Source organism: Moschus berezovskii, chromosome 9 (genome assembly GCF_049115385.1).
Source record: "Moschus berezovskii isolate FMDL1 chromosome 9, NW_MosBer_1.0, whole genome shotgun sequence".
Classification (NCBI taxonomy): domain Eukaryota; kingdom Metazoa; phylum Chordata; class Mammalia; order Artiodactyla; family Moschidae; genus Moschus; species Moschus berezovskii.
The window spans coordinates 72,400,267-72,415,121 of record NC_142468.1 but is presented as its reverse complement, the minus strand read 5'-3'; the positions used below and the strand labels follow the sequence as shown (position 1 = coordinate 72,415,121).

The 14,855-nt window shown below is 39.2% G+C and overlaps 1 protein-coding gene across 2 annotated transcripts in view; it reads left to right on the top strand.

Moving 5' to 3' along the window:
• The window catches only part of CDIN1 (CDAN1 interacting nuclease 1), a 242,271-nt gene extending 228,106 nt beyond the window's left edge, over positions 1-14,165 (top strand). For both annotated transcript variants that reach the window (XM_088839823.1, XM_055437269.2), the window contains one exon: positions 12,768-14,165. In XM_088839823.1, the coding sequence (XP_088695949.1) occupies positions 12,768-12,897 (130 nt within the window). In that variant the 3' untranslated portion in view covers positions 12,898-14,165. The remainder of the gene's footprint in view (positions 1-12,767) is intronic.
• The last annotated feature ends 690 nt before the right edge of the window (positions 14,166-14,855 follow it).

Sequence of the window (14,855 nt, the reverse complement as noted above, 5' to 3'; positions counted from 1 at the left end):
TAAAATCAAGTAGGATCTTTATGGGCTTAAATTTAAAATTTTGTTAACTATACAGTTGACCTTCAAAGTTCAGTTAAACCATAAAATGTATTCTTTGTTTCCCAAGCTCAATTTTCCATTTCTAATTTGCTATTTTATTATACCTTTTTTGGGGGGAAGGGTAGAACTAAACTAAAAGCCTTAACCCAGTGTATAGAAGCCACCAGATCCTTGTTTGTCTTAAAGGAGCACTGTTGACAATGTGTAAAGATCATTTTTTAAAGTTTACATATTATTAGAAAGTAAAGCAATAGGAATACGGACTCCGCCTGAACCTGAGAATGCTACAGGCACCGTAGCGATGGCACTTGTGGTTCGCAGAGTGCAAATCCACATGTCCTACACGAATACAGTTCACTTTCATAGTTTGATATCTCTTCACTCATCTTAAACACCTTAAGGTATTTGGAAAGGGAGGAAGAAATAAAACAGATGAACCTGCTGAGATATGGTCAGGAACAGTAGTACTTCATTTTGATTGATGTTTTTACAACCTTATCTTCTAGATAAAAGCTACTGTAAACAAAAGCCTACCTGAATTGATTGTATTTCAAGGAAGCGAGGACCACCTGTGTGCAGCGATTGGTTCCCAAGTGTTTAGTTTTTCTTCTTAGCAGTCAGTTCCCACCCACCTTACAGTCACCACCTCAACCGCCAGGAGTGGCCCTTCCAGGGAATGGTACTTCTGTTTTCTACCAGGTTTGAAGCCTCTGCATCACCTCCTCCATAGCATCCTCGAAAGCAGGGATTCCTAATAGCCCCTCTGGGAGCCAGCTCTTCAGAATGTGCAACTCAGACATGTTTTTAAGGCTTATTTTCTCACATTTAAAAATGATTTTTCTTCCCTATATGGTGGAGAGTATCAGCAAAAGATTTTTTCCCCAAGTGTTGTTGTTCAGTTGTGTCCGACTCTGTGCAACCCCATGGACTGTAACATGGCAGGCTTCCCTGTCGTTCGCTGTCTCCCTGAGTTTTCTCAAATTCATGTCCATTCTTTCGATGATGCCATCCAACCGTCTCATTCTCTGTCGCCCCCATCTTCCCCTGCCCTCAATCTTTCCCAGAATCAGGGTCTTTTCCAGTGAGTCAACTCTTCACATCCAGTGGCCAAAGTATTGGAGCTTCAGCTTCAGCATCAGTCCTTCTAATAATATTAAGGGTTAATTTCCTTTAGGATTGACTAATTGGATCTCCTTGCTGTCCAAGGGACTCTCAAGAGTCTTCTCCAGCACTTCAGTTTGAAAGCATATATTCTTCAGTGCTCAGCCTTCCTTATGGTCCAACTCTCACATCCATACCTGACTACTGGAAAAACCATAGCTTTGACTATACGGACCTTTGTTGGCAAAGTGATGTCTCTGCTATGGTAGCATCCACAGCTTCTCCTGAGAGGCAGGGGCTCTGTAGTGTTATTTGTTCATGTATACATGTATCCACTCAGCCAATATTCACTGATTGACTCCTGCGTGCCTCTGAAATACAAGCTGTTCTCACGGAACTTTGTATTCTAGAAGTGTTTAATAACTGCCAGGCTGGATTATTCTTTTTTTTTTTCTGAGAACTAATTTTTGTTTGTTTTTCTTTACCAGGCCATTTTTCCTAATGACATGGATGGTTCTACCTTCTCATTTTTTTTCTCCTCTTTCCAGTATTTGCCTGTATGAATCTATAAAATTGAGAGGTTTGCTTTTGAGGACTGTGATGGTTTAGCCAGAGAGGCTTTCCTTATCATGAAGTATTTATTATGAGTAAAAGAAAATTTTAACTACACATTTAGAGCAAGTTGAGATCTGACATACCTGAAGCATTGTGTCACATTTGGTTAATGATAGATTTATGGGGCAAACATGTATCAGCCTTAATCCTTTAGTTACTTGACTTTGCCAAGGATGAAAATTCCGATGATTTTTTTATTTTAAGCAGACTTATATATATCCAGAACCCATAAATCTCTTTGTGTCTTGAGATAAATGTCTGACTGAACTCTGGGTTACCCTGTGATCTTCCATGAACTGAGCCGAGGAAACAGAGGCCCCCTCCCCCTACCTAATAATAAAAGACTATGTGCAAAAAGTTGGCAATATTTTTGTGATAAAAATATTTTCTGTTTTATAATTTCTGATTTCTAGTAATCGGGAAGTTGGTAATAAAAAGTTCAGAAATAGCCTCAACATTTATCAGAGCAAGTCTATGGTTGCCTCACTGGCAAATACCAAAATGGACTATTGCACCATCAGCCCCATGTGTTGCCAGCATGATGATCACTTTCCATTATGGTTGTCATATCAATTATAAATTCTCTGGCATCAGACTCTAAATCAGCTGAAATGATGGGTTTGCCTTTGGCATGTTTCCCTGGGGAAATAACTGAGAAAACATGTAATAATTCACACGACCAATTTTGTAAGCTACCCCAACTTTTGGAAGAAGGCTGGGGTATAAATTCTAGAAATAGATATGATTTGCACCCAAGGTCCCCTGAAGTGTCCTCTCACTCTTAGTACTTAAGTATTTTCAAAGCAAATATGACCTTGGGTACTTCGTGATTTTTTTATTGTTTGTTTTCTTTCACAGCATTTGGTGTTTCTCTTTTCTTTCCATCCCATTGGAGAAAAAAGGAGAAACATTGTACTATCCACTTCATACATCCTCATTTGAAACCAAAAAACAGGGCTATCATACCTAAACTCATTCTCTAGTTTCACAATACAATAATCTCAATATGCTTCTGATTCTGCCATCCCTCTCTATCTCTCAGGAGCTCTAGTCCCAATCTTCATTCTTCTCTCAAAAACAATGGGTTTAATGGAGAAAATTAAGAGGCCATTATATGAATAAATGCAGCATAGCTGAGAACTTACCTTGTCTATGAAGACTTCTAGAACACCATGTTATTGTTCTAATTATTCTTGCACTGTGAATCTTTTGGCATCTTATTTATTCAATTATTATTATTGTATTACTCAATTGATAGCTTATTTTTACACTTAAATATGAACAGTTCTACATTATTAAAATTTGAGTTATTAAAGTACCTTAGAGAGAGGAAGATCATTTCTTTTGTGACTCCATGCAGGATGGATATGCAGGCTTACAAGTAAATTCTTAATAGGCAAATGCAGAGAGCCTGCCCCACTGCCAGGAGGTAGTGTTTCTCCAAGGAAACAGATATTAAAAACAATGGATTAAATATAAAAAAGCTTCTGCCTTTGTTTTCTCTCCCACCTACCTCAATTTTTCTCTTTTGAGCAGAGATTTCCTATAGGCAGGAAAGACTATTAGTAGAGCATCTAAGAATATCCAACAGAGGACAAAGTGAAGTGGAAGTTAAGCACTTTTCCAGGCAATTTAATGTAGACATGAAAATGCTGAGTTATATAAACACCAAGGAGAGTTTCAGGTGGTTGTGGTTGTATATTTATATACATTTTAAATTTTCTTCAAAATAATATATTATCTGTTTATTTTCTATGTGGCATAAAAGCCAAAAGTGAATCAGTATTTCTCACATATTTTCCTTTTTTATTTTCTATAGACAGTAAGTTGATGTTACAAAGATATAGACTTGCATTTTTAATCATGAAGATCCATAAACCCAGCGAGAATATTCGTAACCAGGATTCTATTTCTTTAGTCATTTCAATTTGCAAACACAGAGTTGCCAAGCCAAAAAAAAGCAAATGAAACAATCAATTTATATTTTTACTTCATCTCTAGATATTACCAAAAAAAGAATATTTGCTTTGTATGTGAAATTGACCGTAGTGCCAGAACCTTAAGACGCTGTATTACATGATCACTAATCTATTATTATTGTACACATATTTATACACAGGCATAAATACGCACATACTTTGCATATAAACATGTGCAAGCATATTTCACTTGGAATGAAAAGTTATTTACAACTCTGTCTGGAGATACATACAACAGTGATTAAGAAGTGCATAACCAATCTACAACACACAGATTAAAACTAAATAAACAGTGTAAGAGTTTATTTTAAAACAATTACAAGATGTTTTATATTTCTCCTTCGTCCTGGACTGTGTGTTTGAGAATGCGTTCTTCATAAAAACCACATGCAAGTCTTTTTGATGGTGAAACAATTGACTTCCAACAGCCACATGTCTGCACACATCCTCAGAAGATACTCAGACCCCACACAGCAACTCAAAATAAGAAAGGGGGAAAAAAAAAACATTTTCTGCTATTCCTCTTTTGGAAAGGAGTTTTCTATTTGCTTGTGAATTGAAAAAGTTTGGGTTGGGAACAAAGATTTGAATCAATACAACTAGGTTTTGTTTTTATTGTTTGATGAAGACCCTTATGACCAAGAACTTGACTAACATCATCAAATCATTCCATAGTCCTCTTGTCATCCTTCAGATGAAAATTTGTTTATTTTATTGACTTAATCCAGATTTATATTGCAGAACCCTCATGCACTAGAATCCTTTTTTAAATGTAATTATAGTAACAGCTCATTGAGAAAAGAAGTATATGATCAGTGTCATGAGTTTTCTCTTATTCTATGTAGAGAGCCAAATTGTACAATAGAATATGAATCCCACCACCATTTACCTTCATATTATCAAAGGAGGTATAAAAATGTGTTGATTTTTTTAAAATACATAGTTATTTTTTCTTGGAGCTGAAACCATTGATAAGCAAAGTTAATTCCATAAATATGAGATACGTTTCTGACCATTTCTGTGCCTCAGTTTTTTCATCTGTGAAATAGGGATAATCATAGCACACACAGCCTACTCCTTCTCACATAAGGGGCTGACTTGTGCGTATTAAATTAGCCTGTACATGTAAAAGCACTTGAAACACTGCCAGCCACATAATGAGTGTGTAGTAAACGTTAGTTACCTCTTTGCTGTTGGGTGCTGGAATCATTTTATTTGTATTTAAACAATATCTTTATTGGAGAAGGAAATGGCAACCCACTCCAGTGTTCTTGCCTGGAGAATCCCAGGGACGGGGGAGCCTGGTGGGCTTCCGTCTATGGGGTCTCACAGAGTCGGACACGACTGAAGTGACTTAGCAGCAAACAATATCTTTATAGACATAATGTCTGGTCACAGGCCCTCTGAAGTCTGTGGAGAAATAGAAGCTAAATGGGCTTTAAGAAGCCAACCAGGGAGTTGGCTATTGGGGCTAATTTAGCAAAATGATATCTAATATGCAATTGGAAATCTCTCAATTCCTGCATTTACATTTCATTTCAGCTGCCTCAGTCCCGTTTTTGCAGCCCCATCTACTGCAGCACACCAGGCTTCTCTGTCCAACACCAACTCCCGGAATTTACTCAGACTTCTATCCATAGAGTCGGTGATGCCATCCAACCATCTCATCCTCTGTTCTCCCCTTCCCCTTCCCCCTTCAATGTTTACCAGCATCAGGGTCTTTTCCAGTGAGTCAGTTCTTCGCATCAGGTGGCCAAAGTATTAGAGTTTCAGCTTCAGCATCAGTCTTTCCAATGAATATTCAGGACTGATCTCCTTTAGGATGGACTGGTTGGATCTCCTTGCAGTCCAAGGGACTCTCAAGAGTCTTCAACACCACAGTTCAAAAGCATCAATTCTTTGGTGCTCAGCTTGCTTCATGGTCCAACTCTCACATCCATACGTGACCACTGGAAAAGCCATAACTTTGACCTTTGTTGGCAAAGTAATGTCTTTGCTTTATAATATGCTGTCTAGGTTGGTCATAGCTTTTCTTCAAAGGAGCAAGCGTCTTTTAATTTCATGGCTGCAGTCACCATCTGCAGTGATTTTGGAGCCCAAGAAAATAAAGTCTCTCACTGTTTCCATTATTTCCCCATCTATTTGCCATGAAGTGATGGGACCGGATGCCATGATCTTAGTTTTCTGAATGTTGAGTTTTAAGCTAGCTTTTTCACTCTCCTCTTTCACGGAAGTCTTAATGATAGAAAGTTAGTAGTCTTCTCTTTTCTCCATAAGTAAAACTACCATCCACGTAATTCCTGTGTTATAGAATAGCACAGAGGCATGACAAGGAAGAGAGAGTATTTTTTAATATAGTTTAAAAGAAATAAGCAAGTCCTTCCTGAATTTGGGAGCCCACATTTTCTGTCTCTGCCTCTGAGTTTCTCCGAGAGTTGTGGAAGACTTGATGTATAATTTGTGCCGTATTCTGTCCAGCATTCATAATCTGACAACCTTAGAGATTATCTGAGGATAGCTAAATTTTTCTGAAAAACTTAAGAGTTTACTCTCTGAAATACCATTTTTAAAACATTTTTGTTGACAATTTTTTAAAAAATATCTTACAGATTGAGCTGCCTTTTTTAACTGAACAAAATGTAACCAGCATTTGTTTTTCCTGGATTGTCCTCAGCACCTGTTGAGATTGACAAAATCGATTTGCCTCAACACCCAACAAGCTTGGATTACCCCAACTGGATTTTTTAAAATATCTGTTCCTTAGTTGTCAACAGTCACCTCAACTGGCAAAGAGTTGTGCCTATAACCAACATCCCACATCCTGTTTCTACCCTCTCTTTGCAGCTTCAGAAGCCCAATAGCCAAGTTTAACATCAAAACCACAGAACTGGGGGAAACATGCAGAATTCTTCATTTTATATATGATTTCTCTACTTCTTTGGGAAACCCCAGCATCCTAGATACACAGCAAAGAGGGGAACTAGGGTATAGTCAGTCAGGAGCCAAAAAGCTCTGTTAGTGTAATAGGACAGAGTTGCTTTATATCTGAGATTTGCCTTGATAAAGAGTTGCTGCTTACTGATAATCTCATTCGGTAACTCCTTCTGCTGTATAGTCTAGGTTCAAGTTTAACTAACAAAAGCCAACCTATAGACAATGGCACTCTCCATACTGTGTATGTTGAAGAATGGTGTTTGAGTACTCAAGTCTATGGTGCAGGTTTAACTATTAGTTATCTATTGCTATATTAAAAAATGCCCCAAACGAAATGACTTAAAATAACACACATTTGTTATCTGCCTTTTTCTGTGGGTCAGGAATACGGTTGTAGCTTTCCTGAGTCATCCTCTGCCCTCTCTCAGGGGCTGCACTCGAGGCATTGCCCCAGGGTCTGTGGTCTCATCTGGAGGTCTGACTGAGGAAAGATCCACTTCCAAACTCAGAGATTGTTCTTCATGTTGAGTCAAAATCTGAGTTTTGGTTACTTTGAAACATTGCCCTACATCTGTGCTCAAGAGCTAGAGCAGGAATCCCATTCCTTCTCCCGGGAGCACTGTAAAAATCCAAAGGGCATGAGTGAGCATATTACCACCTTAAGTCTCCATCTCCAAGTTGTATATAGTTTGTTATTCTAATGCTTCCTCACGCATCCTAGAGTTCTCCGCCAGATCAGTTCCAGACTAGAGATATTCTCCTTAAAATATGACACCAGAACTCTCCACAACAATCTAGGTGTGGTCTCACCAGTGCATAGAGCATCTCTCCTCTTTTTCTGGTTGAAGTCTAATGCTGTGTTACCATATTTAGCAGACTGATCACTACATCCAGCAAGATAGTCACAGACCCTCCAGCCAGTCCTGGCTTCCAAAGCAGATTCCTCTACTTTTTAGCTACATGACCTCTGGCAAGATACCTAAATTTCTATGTGCTGCAGTTTCTTTTTTTGTAAAGTGGGGACAATAACTTCCTCCCTCATGGAGCTGACCTGAGAATTAAATGGATCCACATGTGCAAAGTGCCTGGAACAGTTTCGGTCACATAGTCAGTGCTATGAAATTATTAATAATTAACATTGTAACTATTATTATGACTAGCACTGTGATCTGTAAGTATGCCATTGGGGTGCTCTTCCTGGTCACTAATAAAATTACCAAACCATGGCAATGGCTGAGCCCTTCCATCTTGCCTATGTCTAGGTGGCCACTGATCCAGTAACCAGTGCAAATCTGTCTGATCCTATTATTACTAACACTGTGTTCTCCATCTTGTTCACGGGTATCTGTCATGTACCAGGTACTGCGCTAGGTCTAGAGGATACAAATGTAAGTGAAACATGGTCTTTGCCTTCAAAAGGATCACAATACAGCGGAGAGACAAATGGTGAAGCATATTACCTTTGGGATATGCATATGCACAAAACCTACAAAAAGGTACCCAGTTTTCATTCCAGTCTCCTACTTAATTTCTCCAAATACTCTAAAATGGAAGTAAACCAGAGAAACACATTTATAAGGTTGTCATTATATATAAGGAGCTTTATTTTTCATACCCTCGAGGTCTGTCATGGCTTTTGACTTTCACGTCCCATTTTTTCAAGAGGTGTTTGTTATTTTGGTAATTTGATAGTATTTTATTTGCAGGCAGAATTACTTGTTCAAGAGTCACTCACATTCCAGGCTGTGCTCCACAGGAGTTTTTAAAATCATTTGGAGGCTTTGGTCTTATTACTTGACCATGAAAATAGTAACTTCCAAATTATATTCAACCTTAAAATGTGTTTACACAGTCAATTTGGAGATCCATACACATCCCATTACCCAGTATCTCCAGCCTGGTAGGGAGGGCTGCAGTCCTAGTAGCAGACCAATCCTCTGCTTTGCACATTTGCTCATATCCAGGGACTCTATTTTCTTTTAAGTTCTGTTAATAGTCTCTTTGATTTTTATTGGTCACAAAGGTTGTGTTTGCCTTCCCAGTGATCTCATTCTTATCCAGTAGACACCAAAAAAGGTAAAATCTCTAGGTGCCTAAGCATGTACTTGCCTGACATAAAAATTTCCTAGGTCTTGGTTCTCTCCCTGTTTTACACCTTTTCAGATGGAAACACTGGAGATGGCTTGCTTGGTTTTTCAAATTGTCAGCCTAGATGCCCCCTTCTGTAAGTTCCTATAATCAAGGAATTGATCATACAAGGTTGCTTAGTATGGTCAGCCTCTTCATAAATGGGTAAGTTGCTGAAAGGTTATCTTGCCAGCATCTGATAATCTCTGGATCCTGAGCTATTGGAGAAGCATCAGAAATGCACTCAAGGTGTTGGGAACAAGGCCAGATCTTGTTTTCTCATTAAATTTCCAAACTTGTCACCATCTGTAGTCCCCATTATTTTTGTCATTCAAAGACTACATAATTTGAAAGCCTTCATCTTCCAATCTCTATTTACAAAGGGAAGTTATTATATTTCCTTGTTTTTGATTAATTAAGATATACTGTCAGAGCTTTTGAGTTACACGAGAGAGCTGGTATTACCCAAGTTAATGTAATGTCACCCAGAAGCTAGGGAACAAAGATTTAGGTGGTAGAGCCTTATTATGAGTCATTTCCCATATATACTAAAAATATCTCAAATATCTGTGTTGCTACCTTTAGAGAGTCCTCCTAGCAAACCACAATCAAGATTGTGATTCAGATTCACAATCTTCCATTTATTTGTGTTTAATGTATTTATTTTAATTGGAGGATAATTACTTTACAATATTGTGATTGGTTTTGCTGTATATTAGCATGAATCAGCCACAGGTATACTTGTGTCACCCCCAACCTGAACTGTGCCTGCCACCTCGCTCCCCACCCCATCTCTCTGGGTTGTCCCAGAGCACTGGCTTTGGGTGCCCTGCTTCAATGCATCAAATTTGCACTGGTCCTCCATTTTACATATTGTAATGTACATGTTTCAGTGCTATTCTTTCAAATCATCCCACCCTCACCTTCTCCCACTGCGTCCAAAAGTCTGTTCTTTACGTCTGTGTCTCCTTTGCTGCCCTGCATGTAGGATCGTTGGTACCATATTTCTAAATTCCATATTATGCATTAATATACAGTATTTGTCTTTCTCTTTCTTACTTATTTCACTCTGTATAATAGGCTCCAGGTTCATCCACCTCAGTAGAACTGACTCAAATGCATTCCTTGTTATAGCTGAGTAATATTCCATTGTGTATATGTACCACAACTTCCTTATCCATTCATCTGCTGATGAAAAGATGCTCAACATCACTCATTATCAGAGAAATGCAAATCAAAACCACAATGAGGTGTCATCTCATACCACTCAGAATGGCCATCATCAAAAAGTCTACAAACAATAAATGCTGGAGAGGGTGTGGAGGAAAGGGAACCCTCTTACACTGTTGGTGGGAATGCAAACTGGTACAGCCACTGTGGAGAATCATACGGAGAGTCCTTAAAAAACTGGGAATAGAACGTCCCTATGACCCAGCAATCCCACTGCTGGGCATATACCCTGAGGAAACCAGAATTGAAGGAGACATGTGTACCCCAGTGTTCATTGCAGCAGTGTTTACAATAGCTGGGACATGGAAGAAATCCAGACTCACAATCTTGCAAAACATTTTTTGGTTGCTGATTTCATCTGTTGCCTCACAAGTCCACTTTATTGGTCATCGAGGTGTTCCCCAGCCTGATTTTAATGCCTGGAAATTGCCTTTTTCGTAAAGCGCCACCATGCCACGTGTCCTTTGGCTCATGATTCAGGTAAAGAGCAGGCTGCTCTCACTGTCCCAGTGCTGGTGATATGTGGTTTTGTTTTATTAAATCTTTAAAACACTGGGCTTGTTGTTTATGATCTCTATATATTCCTTTGTTCTTTTCCATGACTAGTTAGATTGCCTTTTTTTTTCCCCTCCCTTTGTAAAAATATGAGCACCTTTCTAAAGAACATCACGGCTTCCAGAATGACTGCATAATAAAACAGGGGAAACGTGGTGAGGTTAACATTAGGTTTCTCGAGACTGTGACTCAGGGCTGCTTTACTGATGGGAAGGTCTGAGGCATCTCAGGCATGATCCTTAGAATCACAGATCTTCCTGCTCTTGCCAGACTTGTTTTGACAAACCCAAGATCATCTGATACTAGTCACAGAGCTTTTTGTGAACTCAAGATACCAAGTGGTATATCCATTGCAGACAGTTGTTTGTAATTGAGAGTTACTAAGAAACCCTGAACTGAACTGAAGAAACCCTCAGTTAAAATGGAAGCAATACCCTGTTTAGGTATGAGCTTCACCTGATGGGCAAGTAAGCAAGGGGGGTGGGGGAGTGGCAGTGGGGGGAGGTGCGCATACCTCGCACCTTAGGTGCCTGATTCTTCTGACCACAAAGGAGACTCTTCAAAGATACTGAGAAACAAAAGCACCTGCACTCAGCCCTGAGGGTAAATGTTGCAGGACCTGGTACTCCAAGGCATTGCATCCTAGATGGCTCCTGTGTGCCCCCGAACATGTTCAGTTGTTGAGAGCCGCCATCTCAGGATTCTGTCCCTGCACAGCGAGGATGCAAAGGTTTCCGTTAATCTTGCATCCATCTTGGCTACCTTCCTGATGTGAATCCCCAAATAAACCATCCCACGATATGCAACTGAACTTGTTCCTGTGCATACAGTATTTCGCAGCCCATCCTGTACTGTTTGTTTTGGCAAGTACGCTTCAGCATATAATAAATCATGGAAGGAAAAAGCCTTTTGGCCTAGCTCGCTTCAGCCCACTGTAATGTCAGAATACAGAAAGCAGTTCTGTTTTTAGACATCCTTTTACTAACCCAACATTCATAATTTATGATTCACTGTAAAATTCCTGCAACACGACACCAAAAGTAGAGCTGCCCTTTAATTAAGTACTCTTGGTAGGAAAAACGTGAAACTGATGTGCAAAACATCTCTGTGTGCGTGGTGATTGATAATGATTACATCTTTATGAACCCAACCTAGAGGTCTCAACTTCCTGCTGACTACTTCCTGAGTGTGCTGCTAACTAAACTGGAGATAATTCGGAGGCATTATTTAGAAATACTGAGGTTTTAAGCCTGCATCTGTCAAGACTTTTTCTCAACTCTACGTGGCGTTATTCCTTGTTTTCGTGATAAGAACCTACAGCCAAATTCCATGCCATGTTCATGCTTAAGAGAAATTGTAATGCAGAGAGAGGAGGGTCAAGAGACTTTTTTGTAGGATCCCAGTTGTCATGTGTGTGTGTGTGTTTATGTATTTTTGTTTTGTTTTTTTTTAGACTAGAAAGAATAGGGCAGAAGGAACTTCTGGCCCTATTGGTATATTGTAAGAACATTTTGAGCCATTTTGTTTTTTAAAAGTACTTTTCAAACTTTTTTTTTTCACTTAATTGAAAATAGGTAAGTTTAACCTTTAAAAGGGTGCCTCTGAATGTGAAAGTGTTAATCGCTCAGTCATGTCCAACTCTTTGGGACCCCATGGACTGTAACCCACCAGGCGCCTCTGTACATGGAGGCAATCCTCCAGGCAAGAATACTGGAGTGGTTGCCATTCCCTTCTCCAGGGGATCTTCCTGACCCAGGGATCAAACTCCAGTCTCTTGCATTGCAGGCATTTTCTTTACCATCTGAACCACCAGGGAAGCTGTGCTCAGCTGTGCCTCTGAATGTTAAAAGGCTAAAAGCCCAAGCCTGGTGCTCCCCAGTTCAATGCTGCTGCAACTCTGTTTTATCCTTCATCAGCTAAGTCAGCGTAACACCTGACTGAGAGGAAATCAGGATAGTGAAATAGTTCAGGTTCCTCGAAAAAAAAGTAACAAATCCATCCAAGGTGGTAACATTTGCATTAAGTAAATTTTTTGGTCTAAGTTCAACTACTTTCAGTCAGAACCATAGCAACCAAAACAAAAACTGTGTAAAGTCATTCAGTCATCTTATCCATGCATCAGTGATTACCTTTTTCTGGAATTATGTCAATACTACCTGTGTGTGTGATTTTCTCGTGTTTTTGCAGGTTTGGGCCAGGATTAGTCATCTACTGGTACGGGTTTATCCAGGAGCTGGACTGTAACCGGGAGAGGGGCATCCTGCTCCATGCCTGCTTCCCCACTGACATCGTCACCTTGTGCCACAGTGTTGCTTGACCCTGATGATCCTGGAAGAGAAGCTGGGAGGAAAAGGTGAATCCGGAAGCAATTTTACTTTCCTGCAGCGTAAACTCCTGGCAACATCTGCCCTGAACTTCAGCTGAACTCTCGCTGCCCGTGGTCACACCACTACCTCTTTAGACAAACATATCAAGAGTTTCTGTTTTCCTTCATCCCTTGCTCATGGGAACAGCCAAGAACTACAGACACAACCCACTCATTATCAGCATTTCTGTCTCTGTCAAACAGTTAGTTTATAGATAGTCATAATCTTTCTTCCTTCCGGATGGTTTCTCCTTATATACTGAACAAAAGAAAAAATGTGGAGACTGAAAGGTGTGATTTTTCAATTCTCCGCCCAGTTACCGAATCACCCTCTTATTTTTTTTTTGGCTAAGCCTGCATTCATTCTGTCTCCCTCCCCATTTCTCTTCATGTACACTTACAGATACCCAGGGTTGCATTACCGTCATGGAATAACCTCTCACAGTCCTAGCAAAGCCAAAGTCGTGAAGGCCACAACTAGATTTTCTTGCTCACCTGCAAGGGCTGATCTTGCTGGGAGCCTGCGCTTGTTTTTTCCAGTCTTTATGGTTTCCTGACTTCTATGGCAGTAAGCCAAGCTGAAAAAAATATACTTGATGAGAATTTCTTCTTTTTATATTACTTGTTTGAACACCAAACATTTTCCACTTATCTCATTTAAAAGCATTAGTTATGTTGTGTCTGGAAACCACGCTTCTCTTTTGGATTGGGGGCTGAGGGCAGACAACTGAAGCTTGGGGCCAGCCTTGACAAGAGTTTATTTTTAAACACGACTAGTTGTCTGTAGGTATGGATGGTGGTTGGTATTTTTATGAGTAAAAATTTTCAAAAGCGCATTCTTAACCCTGCTTTATATCTCCATTTATACCACATAATTATATAACTCAAATAATTTAGGCATTAGGGAAGTTCGGCTTTGAATGAATTAAGTGTACCAAAAATAAACCTAGAGCAATTTTCGGGTTAGCACAATAAAAGAAGTTTTTGTATTTGTTCATCACTTTCATTTATTCACTTTTTATACTGCAAACCAAATTTCAATCTGAAGGAAAACATCATTATTAATTCATTATAAACCTGTCTTTTAGGGAGGTAAAAAATTAATCCATACCCAAAAATGTATTTAGTAAAATTTTCCCCCATGTTGACAAAAAATAATATTCTTTATAATGTTGAGTGAATTTGGAAATATTAGTAAAAATGTAACTTTTACAAACACCCTCAAGTTATATGCATTGCTTGGTTCTTTCAAAAGACTAACTGTACTGTCTGTACTTCGTTCATTTTGCACCTCAGAGGGTATGCAGACGTATGCCTATTGCCTTTCCTTTTGAAAAACACAAATATGTTGGGTCCAGGCAGGGATTTTAGCTCTGTGGTAGGTTGTGTTAAACAAGAAAGAGGGAGAAGATGAAATGGTATGGTATTATCAGACAAACTTGTGCTTCAGTGTAAAATTCACCATATAGGTTTTGTGAGTTAAATAGAATAATTGGGAACCAGTGCTGTTGTTTTTGATACACACCACACACACTCACACTTGGGAACCACTGCTGTTGTCTTGATACACACCACACACACACACACACACACTTAGACCAAACTGTTGTTAAAAGCAGTTTTCATGGCATGCTTTAAACTGATTTTTCTTCTTTAGGAGTAAATTACGTGGATCTGCACAGATGTTGAAAACCTTGTTAAACCCTCATCAAGGATTTGTTTATTTTACATTAAACAAATTTATGATGAAGGGGGCACAAATAAATTTAAAAAATGAAAGAGGTGCTTGCTCCTACCTGGCACCCTGACATAATATGTTAGGAGAAGGTACCAGTGTTCTCTGGAAAAGGCACCACCTTTTCTTTATGGATGAGATTTTAAAATCTGGCCCTGAAAAGTGGGAAGGAAAC